General features: G+C 38.1%; 1 protein-coding gene across 1 annotated transcript; it reads left to right on the plus strand.

Annotated features, from left to right (window-relative positions):
• The first annotated feature begins 2,322 nt into the window (after positions 1–2,322).
• On the plus strand, positions 2,323–3,141 carry LOC106883814 (uncharacterized). The gene has a single exon (XM_014934954.1). The coding sequence runs from the start codon at positions 2,323–2,325 to the stop codon at positions 3,139–3,141; it is 819 nt and encodes a 272-aa protein (XP_014790440.1).
• Positions 3,142–17,141: the final 14,000 nt, after the last annotated feature.

Raw genomic sequence — 17,141 nt, forward strand, 5'->3', positions numbered from 1 at the left:
ATTTTCCAAGATTAAAACTATAGAATATAAATTGAAATTAATCATAAGAAACATTGTATATTCATGTCTACAAGAATTAACAAAATTTTAATTATGATGAATTTATGGAAAACTCATTGAAGTAGGATTATAAGTAAGCATACTACACAGTTCAATATGACTAAATAAACACATACATCTAGTTGTGTGTTTACACACACACACACACACACACACACACACACAGAAACACATACAGACACCTCCACACATACATATATAGTGGAAGCGTAGTATTTTTCGTTCAGAATTGTAAGATTGTGGTTTCATTTCCAGGACCAGATGATGCATTGTATTCTTGAGCAAAACACTTCATTTTACACTGCTCCAGTCTGCTAATTTGTCAAAAATGAGTACACATGTGATGGACTGGTAGCCTGTCCAAGAGTTAAAATATATTCACTTCAGAATTCAGGAAAGCGGCCTTTTTTGTATATATACAAGACATTTGGGAATTATGAAGGACAACCAGCTGTAGAAAACATGCCATGGCTTGGCACTGGAGCTCAGTGCAGCCTTGAGGCTTGATGGAGCCTGTTAAAACATCTAACTCATGCCAGCATGACAAATGGGTGTTAAATGAAAGCACATGGCTCAGTGGTTAGAGCATAGGGCTCACAATCTAATATATAATGAGTGTTGTATTTTTATATATCTATATCTATATATACATATATATACATTTGTCCAAAATCATGCAGTTGGTGGGAGTAAGAGAAAGAGTAGTATAAGTGAAGGGAGAGGAGAGAAAATAGTAATTCAGTGAAGGAGAAGTAGTGAGAGTAATAGCCATGACTGAGAGGGAGCGAGAGAAAGTGATAGCGATGAGAGGGAGAGGAAGTGGCAAAGAGAGTGTTGCTGCAAAGGGTTCTCATTTCACAAGCGAAATGTTTTGTTTACATTTTACGAAGATTATTTTCTCTAATATTTCAGTTCCAATGTGTGTGCGTATATTTACTGTATATAGTGTTTGTTGGCGGAGGTAAAGAATACACACGCCATCTGTTTTTGGCATAACCCTAAATCTAATCCTAATCCTAACCCTAAATCTAAACCCTAACCCTAACCCTAACTCTTGCCCTAAACATCGTCTTTGTTATCAGTTCACTGATACTTTTAGTCATTCGTATTCTCATAACTTATTTACGGTATATAGTCTTTGTTATCCATACACTGATACTCTTTCTTCTGCTCTGGAGAATGAAACAGACAGAAGGTGACTGTTAGCCAGAGAGAGAGAGAGACAAAGGCGAAGAACAGTCAGTCTCACTCGGAAAGAACTGGATGCAAGAAAATTACAAAATAGATTAAAAACATATTATTAAATTAATCACAAGAAATGAGACAAGAGAGAAGAGCACAAGATGCAAGATGACAGACTCGGAGATGTCAAAAGGAAAAAGAGAACCTCATTGCACAAAAGCACCAAGATGAAACAGAACAGCAAGCAGCAAGAAAGATCTAAGAATAAAAGCCTCACAAAAGGTGCCAAGGTGCAACAGAAGAGCAAATAGTTGAGAGGAGAGATCTAAGAATAAGAGCTTCACAAAGCACCAAGATGAAGCAGAAGAGTAAGCAGCAGAGAAGTGGGAAGAGCTAAGAATGAGAGCATTACAGAGGTGACAAGATGAAGCTGAATAGCAAGCAGCCCAAAGGAGAGAAATTGAAAGAGAGAGAACATTGCAAAGGCACCTAGGTGAAACAGAAAAGCAGACAGCAGAGAGGAGAGGGGGTTTATGATAGAAAGAGAGACTAAGACTAGAGAATGAAACTGAAGAAGAAGCAAATGTTTGCAGAGAGTGAATGATGAGAAGAATGGAAAAATTAATTAATACTGAAATGGAAGAATGGAGAAATAATCGAAGGCAGATGAAGGCGAACGCCATGAGAGTTGTGTGAAGAGTTGGAAATCGTGTAAATTTAGTAAATAATCATATTTATAATGAAGAGAATGTTTCAGTTCATAACTGTGGTGATATGAGCACATTGTGTCAGTTTTGTAGAACCAAACATTTTGCTTCAGAGTGACCGTCAGACGGATGATTTAAAAGTTGCTGCCATAAAGGGTAAGTCCTGCCTCCAATTAGAAGAGAATTTCCTTCATACTTACGATCTCTGTTGTCAGACCCTCAACATCCACATTATGTTAACTTCAAAGAAAACATAAGGTCATGCAACTTTGCTCTAACTTTCGCATCTATGGGTGCCCACATTGATGACCCATAAGGACGAGGTCCATTCTGCTTCAGAGTGCAGGGCCAAGTTTATCACAGGACTTCGCACATGCATGCTGTTGAGGGTCAACAGAGGCAATTCGTCCAACTGTATATTGTTGACAACGTTCAAGCAACCACAGTGTGGGCTCAGAATGCAACAAATGAAAGATATATACTTGAGGTGATGCACAGATTTGATGAGATTATCAGAGAGAACGATGTCTATGCTGCATCTTACAGGATATCACGAGAAGTAGAACTGCATGAGGAACAGCATCCTCAACAGGAACAGAGGCCTATGTCTGTCCTAAATTTAGTCTTCAATAGGGAACACACTGCTGATAGGCGGAAACACAATTTACCAACAGTTAATGAAATAGCTATGGTCTTCAGCAATACTGACGGCAAGCCACCATTCAACAGAGATTTCAAAGTTTACCCAAGAAACTATGAAGTCCATGTGATCAGTTTGAACATTCTTAGCCCCAACCTCGACCCAATGGTGTATGTATTGTTCTTTCCATATGGAGAGCCAGACTGGCAACCACATGTGATTGGTAATAAAAATAGAGCAAACTCAAGGCAAAATGTTACAATGCTCCAACATAAAGTATCTCTTACACCAGTTAGAGACGGTGGATTTAACCCAGTTATTCATGGAGGTAAGCTTTTCCAGCAAAAGGCAGTAGACTCTTACCTGCAAGTCGAAGGTAACAATTTAGATTTTGTGAGGACTCATCAACACAGGTTAAAAGTAGAACAATACCATGGTATTGCCGATCATTTACAGAATGCTGTTAATGCTGCAAATGCTCAAATAGGACACACAGTTATCTTGCCTTCATCATTTCAAGGGTTTCCTGGGAATATGTATGAGCACTATTAAGATGCCATGACTATTGTGCACATATATGATCCTCCTGATATCTTCCTCTCAGTAACCTGCAATCTTAATTGGCAAGAAATTAGAGAGAATTTACTTCCAGGCCAAACTCCCATCAGATAGACCGGATTTGGTCGCCCGTGTATTTAGTATAAAGCTGCACGAACTCTTAAATGACATCCCTAAGAAACATATATTTGGAAGAGTCACTGCTTACTGCCACACCAATCTCAAAAGTGGGGCTTACCACATGCCTACCTGTTAAACATTTTGCACCCTGATGATAAATTGGATGATCCTGAAAGAATTAATCAAATTGTCTTTGCCGAGATCCTGGATCCTGTCACTGAACCCTTACTATATGAAACAGTGAAAAGGTGCATGATCCATGGGCCTTGTTGTGATCTCAATCCTGCTACTCCCTGCATAGAAAATAACAAATGTCTTAAAGGAGTATCAACAAGAGACAAGGATAAGCCCAAATGGTTACCCATTGTACAGGCGACGTTGAGGGACATCAGTTTGAGTTTGCAGCCATGCAATAAACAATTGGCATGTAGTGCCCTACAATATATATCTGTGCCATAAGTTCAATGCTCATATTTGTGTTGAGATTTACGTCTTCGTCTCCTCTGTGAAATATATTTACAAGTGTATCTACAAGGAATATGACTCCATCAATGTTGACATCAATGAAGCAACTTCAAACAATGAGATTGTACATGATGAAGTATGCAACCATTTAGATGCTAGGTATGTGAGTGCTCCTGAAAGTATGTGGTGCCTGCTTGAGAATAAAATGCATGACCTATCTAATTCAGTTATTCGTCTGCCTGTCCATCTGCCACAAGGGCAACTTATATATGTTGAAGAGGGTCAAGAGAGACAGGCACTTGAGAGAGCTCAAGCCTCCCCTCTCCATGCCATGGAGAGGGGAGGCTGGTATGCATAGGTAACTACTGGTCTCCCATAAACAACCTTGCCCGGATTTATGCTTTGGAGAGGAACTTTCTAGAAGCAATCCCAGAGTCATTCATGTCTGAAGGGGGTCTTTATCCTTTACATATATATATATATATATATATATTCATGGTTCTCCTTTGGTTATGATAATGAGCGTCCTCATGCAGATGCTAATGAACTTTCTCCACATTTCTGGGGATGACACTCGTGGCAGGTTTTCCAGATCACTCATCACCTTCCAGGGACGTTCTTCTGCTTTTGAAGTGCTTGTGCTACTTGAAACATTGTGTATGACCCACTTCCTCATCACTGTAAGCCTGCCAAAGCATGCTCAATGTCTCTGTACCAGATTTCCCAAGTTTAATGAAAAATTTCAACTTGGCTCTTTGTTCCAACTTCCTGCCCATGACAAAATCACACACATCAGCATACACATGATCACAAGATCCCAAATTTCTCATCTTCTGATGTAAACACAGTGATGTCATTTGGCTCTCTGCCTCATGAAGGTCACTGCTAGCTCTCACTGCACACGCAATCTTGTGCTGCTGTCTGTTGGCACACTACAGAACTACTCTAGGAACTTTTTAATAGCATCTTGTACAATACAGCCACACCTATGCCTAGCAGATCAATTATATAGAGTGTTATATAAGTATATTGAATCAATTATATAAAATTTATGTGATCATATCTTTTTAGAAGCATATAACATTTCGTGTGTTTGCTAGAACCAAATATAATAGCTATATTTGTCAAATTCAAAACAAGTTTTCTACTAATCAGCATTTTATATACAAAACATTTTGTAATTCTAATTGTAATTGAAAATTTCTTCTACAGATTTATAGCAAGATGGGGGATTATCTTTTAATCAGAGAGAGAGAGTGGGAGGGAGAGGGAGGGAGAGATGGGGAGATGGACAGTGATAGAAAGAAAGATTTGAATAAATGAAAATGAGAAATGAATTCTTTGCATCTTTTATCTGACTGTCTGGTCAGGATTAGTGGTAAATATCTATTGAAACATGACTGCAGCAACCGAATAGATTTTCTTGTGTTTTTCTCAAATACATAGAGAACTCATTTGAATGAAAGCAACAAAATGATAGACACACTCTGAGTGGGGGGATTAAAAATGGCCACAGTCCGCCGCTTGTTTGGTCAGTGATTAACATTCCGTACAGCTGGTGTCTGTGTTTTGAATCAACAAGGAGGCAATTAATAATATTTAATATGAAACATTATTGTAGTTTACAAGATTAGGTTGGCTTCCTGTCAAGTTGAATAAGTCCAGTACAAAAACTTTGATTTTTATCTCTAATATTCTGTACATGTGTGTCTATGGGTGGGCTATACGTATATGTGTATACATATATGTGTGTGCGTGCATATATCTATATATCTATATCTATATATATATATATTTATTTATCTATTTATATCTATATATACGTACACATACACACACACACATATGTATGTATGTATGAATGTACTATGTAAGGGAATGCATGTGTGCGTGGGGAATTTGCATGCAGCTGAGTTCAACAATTTTTTAAGGTGAGGTCATGTCTCTTAATTTCATTTTTGGTTTAATATGATTGAACAGAGATGTTTGTTTACTGATACGAAAATATTGATAAAAAAGTTTTAATAATGTCTATTTTTCTATTTCCTAATTTTATCCACTTCAAACACATGATGGCCTCTGTTACCTAGGTGATCTAATTAGCAGCAATGTTTGTAGCCTTCGACCCTCTATCCCTCAAAGGGGATTTTAACCAAATATATTACAAGCTATTATTAATAGCTGTATTTGCTTCAAGATATATTGTCAAATGATTTATTTACCTATTTCTCAATACCTATCTATCTATTTTTCTCCCTCTCTCTTTCTTTAAATATATATATATTTGTGTGCATGTGTGTATATGTGTATATCTATACACACATTCTCACATCAGTATACAACACATCTATACACATCATATGCCCTCACCAAGGTAGACTTCTTTCTTACATTTATCTGATTCCTCTTAGAGTCAGTTTTTAAACATATCTGTCCTCTGTTGAAAACGGATGTTAAATGTTAATGATGATAAATATATACACACACTCATATAGACAAAGAAATAAATGTCTCTACTTCTTCTTTATTCCCTAACTGGTGACTGGAAGGCAGTCTTTTCAACCAATATGCTACTATGGGTGCCACTGGATGATGGACTCTGGTGATGATGTTATTCCGTGCTTACTGATCCATGGCACTGGCCTTAGCAGTGTTGAAGTCAAGGTGCCGTGATTTCAGATCTCCCTCAATCTGTTTCACCCATATCTTCTCTACTACAACCTCAGTCAGTTGACAGGTCATTTTCTTTGACTTGTGAGCTACGCAGTAACCACACTAGTGCCAGTGCGGCAAAAATGTACCAGTATGGAAAACAGACGTTAAATGCTAATGCTGATCATGATGAGAATGATGATGATGATAATATGATAATGATCATATATATATATATATATATATATATATATATATGTATATATGAATGTGTGTGTGTGTGTGTGTGTGTGTGTGTGTGTGTGTGTAAAACAAAGGGTCAAACTTGAAATGCCATCTTCTGCTTCTCCCCCACCACATTCAAATTCATCCAAAATTTCTAAATTTCCTTTAAATATAGTGTTCTTAGATTTAATTGCAGTTTTTATTGCAAATGAGCCATTATTGAAATCTAAACATAAACAAAACAACTTCCACCAATTGTTATTACTTGTTTCCTGTGGCTCAGCAAGTTTTATTTAATAATGCAACTGATCTCTTTATATTAATGATTGTCTTTCATTAAATAATTAGAGATAATTTGTAATAATGGTTGAAATGTTGATTACATCCCACTCCTTAAGTATATGTACAACTACACACACAAATATATATGTAGGCAAACACACACATAACATAAATCTTATATGCCTGTCTATTCTTGTATGTATTTATGTATTTTATGCATGTATATGTATGTATGTATACACACAAACACACACACACGCACATTCTAATTGATTAATACTGAAAACAGAGTATACTGGATACTTTATTTAGGACAACGATCATTTCGGCTTACTTCTGCACTGCTCCTGGTGGGTGGGGAATGATGTAATGCAATCGAATGCACCCCATACTGCAGAAGAAACCTCCTGAGGTCACATTAAGCAATTCAGTGCTATAAGATGTACATTTTACTGATATGTGTGGCAGGATATTTTGGTATCATATGCATGTTAGTAGATGACCAATATGAGGCAGGGTTTGTGGTGTATATTTACTCGGTGCAGCCATCTGGCTTGCCAGTCCTCAGTCAGATCGTCCAACCCATGCTAGCATGGAAAGCGGACGTTAAACGATGATGATGACGATTTAGAGAATGACTGTAAAGAAGACAAAAAATAAATATAAAGAATAGATGGAATGGTCAGAATGGTTTTTGGATGAACCCTTTTCATTCAAAAACCATTCTGGCCATTGCATCAATTCCTTACATTTATTTTTTCATATTCTTTAACAATCATTCCCTAGGCGCAGGAGTGGCTGTGTGGTAAGGAGCTTGCTTACCAACCACATGGTTCCGGGTTCAGTCCCACTGTGTGGCACCTTGGGCAAGTGTCTTCTACTATAGCCTCAGGCCGACCAAAGCCTTGTGAGTGGATTTGGTAAACAGAAACTGAGAGAAGCCAGTCGTATATATATGTATATATGTATGTATGTATATATATATATATATATGGCCCTGCTCAGTATGTAGAAAAGGAGTAGGTAGTAACTCTATAAGATGTACCCGGTGCAAGCTATGGACACATAAGAGGTGCAGCAACATCAAAGGCAGGTTAACTAGCAAGTTAGTTTTTGTTTGTGGCAGATGTTCAGGTACAATAAAGACTGCAAACAAACAGGAAACAACTTCTATCTCATTCCAGGGTGAAAAACTAGAGGTAGTCGATAGCTTCCGCTATCTGGGCGACCAAGTTAGTAGTGGGGGTGGGTGCGCTGAAAGTGTAGCTGCTAGAATAAGAATAGCCTGGGCAAAGTTTAGAGAGCTCTTACCCCTGCTGGCGACAAAGGGACTCTCACTCAGAGTAAAAGGCAGACTGTATGACGCATGCGTACGAACAACCATGCTACATGGCAGTGAAACATGGGCTGTAACTGCTGAGGACATACGTAAGCTCGCAAGGAATGAAGCCAGTATGCTCCGTTGGATGTGTAATGTCAATGTGAATACCCGTCAGAGTGTAAGTATCTTGAGAGAAAAGCTGAACATTAGAAGCATCAGTTGTGGCGTGCAAGAGAGACGATTGCGCTGGTATGGACATGTGGTGAGAATGGAGGAGGATAGCTGCGTGAAAAAGTGCCACACCCTAACAGTTGAGGGAACCCGTGGAAGAGGTAGGCCCAGGAAGACCTGGGCTGAGGTGGTGAGGCAAGACCTTCGTACATTGGGCCTCACCGAGGCGATGACTACGGACCGAGACCTTTGGAAATGGGCTGTGCGTGAGAAGACCCGGCAAGCCAAGTAAGATCGTTGCCAGTGCCCCTGGACTGGTTCTTGTGCGGGTGGCACATGAGATGCACCATTTTGAGCGTGGCCGTTGCCAGTACCGCATGACTGGCTCCTGTAGGATTTTCGAGCGAGATCGTTGCCAGTGCCCCTGGACTGGCTTGTGCGGGTGGCACATAAAAGACACCATTTCGAGCGTGGCCGTTTTCGTGCGGGTGACACGTAAAAGCACCCACTACACTCTCTGAGTGGTTGGCGTTAGGAAGGGCATCCAGCTGTAGAAACTCTGCCAAATCAGACTGGAGCCTGGTGTTGCCATCCGGTTTCACCAGTCCTCAGTCAAATCGTCCAACCCATGCTAGCATGGAAAGCGGACGTTAAACGATGATGATGATGATGATGATGTGTTTGTGTGTCTGTTTGTCCCCCTAGCATTGCTTGACAACCGATGCTGGTGTGTTTATGTCCCCATCACTTAGCAGTTCGGCAAAAGAGACCAATAGAATAAGTACTAGGCTTACAAAGAATAAGTCCTGGGGTCGAATCGCTCGACTAAAGGTGGTGCTCTAGCATGGCTGCAGTCAAATGACTGAAACAAGTAAAATAGTAAAGAGAGAGTAAATATACACCCTGCCTTGTTAATCTATTGGTGAACCACTAACATGCATATAATACCAACATATCTTGCCACACATATCAGCGAAATGTACATCTTATAGCACTGAGCTGCTTAATGTGACCTGAGGAGGCTTCTTCTGCAATATGGGGTGCATTCAATTCCATTGCATCATTCCTCACCCACTGGGGAGCAGTACAGAAGTAAGCCTAAATGATTGTTGTCCTAAATAAAGCTTCCAGTACACTCTGTCTTCGGTATTAATCATTTAGAATACTCTCAACATGCACCAAGGAATTCCTTATGTATATCCAGCAATGAATGTGCACTACCCCAAATGACACCTGATAGCTGCAAGTGGTGAACATGCTTCGTAGGCACACCACAAGAGACATTCCCATAACAACATTTGGATGATACACCTTAAAGTCTCCTACATAAGCTCTAATTTTAAATACACCTTATATATATATATATATATATATATATATATATATATATATATATATATATATATATATATATATAAAATTTATTAATAAGGGTAGGAATTGATATTAATCAATTACAACCAGTGGTCTAGCATATTAAAAAAATCCGAAGATTAAAATTATATTACATACAAAAATGCTGGTCATTCCTCTTATTCTCTGTGTGTTTGTTGTGGATGTGTACCTGGGGAGGTATGTTAGAGTATGTTGAGTTGTGGTCTGTATTTTTGAATAAGTATATTTTCCTTATTTATTCGTGTTTGGTCACTGGTGTTGTGTGGGCATTGGTACAGTGGGAAACTAGGAACTTGGGGGACTTCTTTGTGCACAGAGATCCACTAGATGGTATCTGTCTTGTGGGGTGGGGTCCCTCAATTGTTGGCAGTAGACTGTCATCCTATCTCTGAGGGTAAGACTAGTCTACCCTATGTAGTCTTTGTGGCACCCTTCACACATAATGGCACAAAGTAAATTGTTTGATGTGCAGGTGAAGTTAATTTTTATGACAAACAATGGCGGGAACTTAGTTGCCAACCCAATAAAATAAAATATATACAAATTATAAAAATAGTAAAAAAAATATACAATACTGTTTCTACTTCGTGGATTTTCACCTATTGCAATGGATTTTGGAATGTAACACCTGCAATAGTCAAGGGATTACTGAAAATTATAGATATATCATGGTCTTCTGTAATATGGGGTGCATTCAATTCCATTACATCATTCGTCACCCACTGGGGAGCAGTACAGAAGTAAGCCAAAATGATCATTGTCCTCAATAAAGCTTTCAGTACACATCATCATCATCTTTCATCATCATTGAGTGTCTGTTTTCCATGCTAGCATGGGTTAGATGGTTTGACAGGAGCTGGTAAGCTTGAGGATTGTGCTAAACTCTACTGTCTGCTTTGGCATGGTTTTTACTCCTGGGTGCCTTTCCTAATGCCAACCACTTCATAGAGTGTACTGGGTGGTTTTCATGTGACACCAGTGCTAGAGAGTTCACCAAATAACTTGCAAGACAAGATCCCCTCGGCTGACTGGAGGTTAGTATTGAGTAAGATGGATTTGTGCCAGGTGATGAGAGATTAAACTATGAGAGAGGGATAGAAACTTGCTGTAGAGGAGATACTTGGCAACCCCAGTTAGAGGACAGAGAGAAAGAGAGAGAAGATGGTGATGAAGATGTGCCAGGGCCTACCCTCAAGGTACAAGAAGGTGAATGTAAACGGAGAAGCATAGAGGGTTGGATAGGTTGAGTGAACAGGGAGTTCGTAAGAGTGCAAAGAGAGAGTGGGAGAGAGTGGAGGAGAAGGGGAATGCAGTGAGTGGTGAACATGGGTATATAGGGGAGTGGCAGGATAACAATGATACAGATGACAAGGGGAGGTCAGGAGAGAGAGAGATGACACAGGAGCATTGAACTGCAAAGCAAGGGATGGAGAGACAAACAGAAGTAGTTCAGTTCATTAGTTGAAGGTGATGAAGCAATGTAACATGTGGGTGGAGAACACACAATACACAGTGCTCAGAACTCAGTTTCACTGAGTTGAGCAAATCTTAAGAATTTCTCATTGCCAGGGCATCTCAGTCTGTAGTCATCTCCGTGAGGCTCAACATCTTGACATTGACCCTCACTGCTTCATCCCATGCCTTTCGGAGCTTCCCTCTTCAGTGGGTTCCATCCACTTTAAGTGTTTGGTACTTCTTTATACAACTGTCCTTTGGTCATGCATTACATGACCAAACCATCATAGTCTTTTCTCTTGTGTGCTTCATCTGGGTTTTTTTATGCCTAACTTTTCTCTCAACACATATGCACTCTGTTGTACTTGCATGCTGATGTTGTGCATCCATTGGAGAATACTAACTACATTTATTTCTCTCCATTTTTTGCATGTCCTCTACATTCAGAAGTCATATCTTACTACTATGGAGCATAGCTATTTGTACACAAGTGTCATGCAATCTGCTTTTCACTTTGAGAGAGAAGCTGTTTGTTACCAACAGATGTAATAGCTCTCTAAACTTTCTGCAGCCTATTCATATTTTGTTACATCTTTCTCCATTGCTAATTTGGTCAACTAGGTAACAGAAATTATCTACAACTTCAAGGGATTCTCCAGGACATATTCAGATGTAATAGCTCTCTTTGAGAGAGAAGCTGTTTGTTACCAACAGATGAAATAACTCTCTAAACTTTCTGCAGCCTATTCATATTTCGTTACATCTTTCTCCATTGCTAATTTGGTCAACTAGGTAACAGAAATTATCTACAACTTCAAGGGATTCTCCAGGACATATTCAGATGTAATAGCTCTCTTTGAGAGAGAAGCTGTTTGTTACCAACAGATGAAATAACTCTCTAAACTTTCTCCAGCCTATTCATATTTCGTTACATCTTTCTCCATTGCTAATTTGGTCAACTAGGTAACAGAAATTATCTACAACTTCAAGGGATTCTCCAGGACATGTTCAGATGTAATAGCTCTCTTTGAGAGAGAAGCTGTTTGTTACCAACAGATGAAATAGCTCTCTAAACTTTCTCCAGCCTATTCATATTTCGTTACATCTTTCTCCATTGCTAATTTGGTCAACTGGGTAACAGAAATTATCTACAACTTCAAGGGATTCTCCAGGACATTAGAAAATCTGTATAGTAGCTTCAATGAGCAGCCAGTGTGAAATTGCCCTGTTATGGCCTGGAGGACTATGACAAATAAGAATGGACTGAGAACTGAGCCCTGGTGCACGCCTAATTGTACACTAAATTCATTACAGTACTCAAGGTTAACTCACACCCTACTGACAGCACCCCTATATATGGCTTGTGTGGCTCTAGCAAGTCATTCATCTACTCCTAACTTCCTTGGAGACCACCAGATAATAGAGAAAGAGACACTATCAAAGGTTTTCTCAAAGTTCTAATCAGTTAGGCTATAAATCTCTGTGTAACTTTCATGACATGGTCTAATAGTTTGCTACCTCTGTAATTATTTCTATCTATGGCATGTTCTTTATCCTTGTAGAAGATAACTATAATGCTGCTACACCAGTCATTGGATACAATATCTTCCTGAACCATCTGACTGAGCATACAGGTGACTAGACCATTTCCTAGTCTACCAAAAATTTTAAGCATCTCTGTAATGATTCATGAAGGTCCAAGGGATTTCCTTGCCTTCATATTTTTAACTTTTTTTCTATCATGCTGCTGTTCAACGCTGATAGTGTTGGGTCCATTAGGAATATATCTATACAATTGTGTGTATGTGCCTTTGTATGTAAGTATCCATCTATATTATATCAATGTCTTCATGTATGTATGTATATATATATTAATATTTCTAAATCTCTCTAAAGGAGACTACAGCAGCAGTACTGGATATACATATATACTCTGACCAATAACTGATGAGGATTTGGTGACCTTCTGAGCCTGTTTTCCATTTGTTTGTGCTGTTATTATGTTTTTTTTAAACTTATATATATAGTAGAGTTTTACTGTTTTGACTTGTTTTGAGATTCAGTTATGCCAAAGCTGAGACAATTGCATTATACAAGCATCCTGAGACTCATTGAAATATAAATACAAACATTATATTCAATTTAGTGAATGTAATGTTATAAGTTTGTTTTAAATGGTTACCATCACTTTGACATGATGCAATTGCTTCACACACACACATACACAAGCACACACACACACACACACACACACATACCTCCTTCTCTTCCTACTTCTCCTTCTCATCATTATCATATTAACAACATTCATATTTTTCATTCTTGCAAAGATCAGACAGGTTTGATGGAGAGAAAGTTAGATTTTCTACAGCTGGATACCCTTTTTTTCACCAACACTCACCTTTTTCCATGCAAGACAATATTTCAATATATTGCTGCATTTTTAGTGGGGATGGTTAGTTGATTACATTGACTGCAGTACATCAGTGATACTTTATTTTATTGCCTTCAAACAGATGGAAAGCAAATATAACCATGACAAGATTTCAACTCAGAATATAAAATGCCAGAAGAAACATCACTAAGCATTTTGTCTGAAATGGTAATGATTCTGCCAACTTGACCCCTTAATACTGATTTCAAATTTTGGCACAAGGTCAGCAATTTGCAGGGGAATGGTTTAAGTTGATTACATCAACTACATTGCTCAATTGGTATTTATTTTATTGAACCCCAAAATGATGAAAGGCAAAGCTGACGTCAACAGAATTTGAACTCAGAATGTAAGTACAGACAAAATGCCACTAAATATTTTGCCTGACATGCTAACAATTCATGTGTTCACTGGGTGAAATGCTTAGCGATATTTCATCTTCTACTATGTTGTGAGTTCAAATCCCGCTGAGATCGACTTTGCCTTTCATCCTTTCAGGATCGATAAATTAAGTACCAGTTGAGTACTGAGGTCAATGCAATCGACTATCCCCCTCCCCCTATATTTCTGGCCTTGTGCCTATAGTAGAAAGGGATTCATGTGATTTGTTTTTTTCTGTATGACTGGTTTTAATCTTTTTATTTAGTTACTGAGTCAGGTAGAGGCAGTACTGTTTCCTCCTGGGATTGAAAATATCGATTAGTCTCTTTCCCTTAAAACTGCTGGTGATGAGGCTGAGAGGATTCAGGATAGACACCTTCCTCTTTGTTCGAGCCCTCATTGACTTCTTCAAGTTCCACTTGGAAAGCACATGGAGGATGGAAAGGAAAGTGCTCTCTCTCTCTCTCTCTCTCTCTCAGTGATTATGTCAAGAGTTTTGGGTTTAATGGAATTACTCCAAGCATTCATCTCTAAACTGAAGAACAGCAGTTGTGTGAGGTGAGGCCCTTGTGCCCTTAATGCTCAGGGTGATCTTGGATCTGTGAAGTTTCTTGATTGGCTCCCATTGAAGGCTCACTTGTGTCAGGCAGACAGCATCTTTCATGTGTTCACATATTTTGTAAATCTATATTATGTATTGTAAGATACAGAAATAAATTTATTTCTCAAATGCATGATAATGCATAAATAGTGAGATCAGGATAAATTATCCATTTATTGCAGAAAAATACGTTACTGGCCAGCCATGAGACTCGAACTTACATCTCTGTGATTACGTGTCAAGTGTTTTACCATTAAACTAAACTGCCCAGCAAAGGATTCTTCAATTTTAGAACTTATAAATTTAGCTTCATAAGACGCTAACGTTAAATTCAACTTTACGATGAAAGTAAACAAACAAAGTTTGTTCTTTTTTTTTTTTTTTTTTTCTTTAGATATGCTTTTTTATCTCATTCTCTCTCTTCTCATTTTCTTTCCCTCATTGTTTATATAAGCCTCCACAGAAACTGTGAAGTCTTTGTATCCCCCACTTGATGCCCCACTAGCAAATAAAAGTAATCATTATTCATATTATTGTTATGTAGTATCATTATCATCTCATTTTCTATAAATTTATATTGGTGTTATCATTTATCATTTCTGATTAATTTGTTTTTACATATAGGATTGCTCCCCACTTATCTCAAAGAGACCTTTAGGAACAACATTCATGACATTTTGCTTTGGATTCTTTATTTTATTAACCCTTTTCCTGCAGTCAAGACAAAAAACCCCCCCAAAATGTAAATAAATAAACAAATGAAGGAGTACTTGAGCCAAAGAAAGCAAAGTTCCTAAGGATATTAATAGGTGGCTGAAAATGCTTCAAACTTAATGGAAACAAAAAGAGAAGCAACAAAAATAAATAAATATATAAATTAGAAAGTATTAGAAAAGTAAAGGAAATAATGTTTACATCATAAAAAACAGAAGGTTCAAGAAATGTAAGATAATTCATTTTAATTGTGGAACTCAGCAACAAATCTATAAGTAGCACGTAAATAATAGGTTCGAAAAGGTCAAAAGCTGCCTGTGGGGTTCAAACCCACATCTTCTGTAAACATGACAAATATTCTAGCCAAAGATTTTTAAATCCAGTATTTGCATGTTATTACTTATAGCTTTATGAAAGTGGCGAGCTGGCAGAATCGTTAGCATGCCAGGTGAATTGCTTAGCAGTGTTTCACTCGTTGCTATGTTTTGAGTTCAAATTTACCCAAGGTCAACTTTGCCTTTCATCCTTTTGGGATCAATAAAACAAGTACCAGGTCGATGTAATTGAATCATCCCCACTGCTGACAAGCAGCCCTTGTAGCAAAAAATTTGAAATAATTACTTATAGTTTTATGTAAGGCGTTGAGCCGGCAGAAACGTTAGCACACCAAACAAAATGCTTAGCGGCATTTCGCCAGCCTTAACATTCTGTGTTCAAATCCTGTCGAGGTTAGCTTTGCCTTTCATCCATTTTGAGGGCAATAATGAAATATTCTACCAGTCAAAGTACTGTAATCAACTAACATTTTCGCACTAAAATTGCAGGCTTTGTATCCAAACTTTGAAATATTAGTTGCAGTAGTAGACGTTAGGTTTTTTTTTTATTCACTTATTTGAGGTGTTAGCTTTGGTTAAAACATACATACATTGTATGTACATGTGCACACATACATGCTCTGCCATACTAAAAGCCCAGTCTGTTATTGATTAACATACAGTTTAAAAGTTAAATAATAAAAAGTTAAAAGTAAATTGACTGAAAGTGATGTGAGCAAAATTGCAAAATTTCATGACAAAGAAAACTGGTGAAATCCCTTAACTCCCTCATTATACCATCTCCACATGCATCTACCTGTAGAGTACCTTCTGGTGATATTTTTAGCATTGTAGAAAAAGTGGCTGCACTACTCTGTTTCAATGAACAATACTACTGAAAGGTGAGCCGGCAGAATCATTAGCACACTGGGTGAAATGCTTAGTGGTATTTTGTCTGCCATTACATTCTGAGTTCAAATTGCACCGAGGCCGACTTTGCCTTTCATCCTTTTGGAGTCGATTAAATAAGTACCGGTTATGCCCTGGAGTCGATGTAAACAACTTAATCCCCTTGTCTGTCCTTGTTTGTCCCCTCTATATTCAGCCCCTGCCCTCCGCTGTGGGCGATAAAGAAATAAATACTACCGAAAAGGCAATGAAGTGCCTTCTATGTTGATGTATGATAAGCCAATACTGTTGCATGCAAATAATGAAATAACTCTGCAAGACTTCTGAGTTGTACAGAAAGAATCGACAGGAAGTGGTGGCATTGTTCCTGTCTCCTTACAATAGATTATTTACTTAAATAATCTATTTTATTAGATTTCACTATGATTACTTCTGCTAAATTGACTGCCATCTTACTAAACCTCTAAATTGCTAGTTAATCCAGTTCTCTTTATGAAATTATCGAATGTCACTGTTGTAACTATCAGTCAATTTACTTTTACTTATTTAATCCCT

This window comes from Octopus bimaculoides, chromosome 10 (assembly GCF_046866305.1).
Source record: "Octopus bimaculoides isolate indiv1 chromosome 10, ASM4686630v1, whole genome shotgun sequence".
NCBI lineage: Eukaryota > Metazoa > Mollusca > Cephalopoda > Octopoda > Octopodidae > Octopus > Octopus bimaculoides.

Excerpts from the sequence above, each read along its gene's own strand:
- LOC106883814 (XM_014934954.1), top strand. The coding sequence starts at position 2,323 with ATGCATGCTGTTGAGGGTCAACAGAGGCAATTCGTCCAACTGTATATT.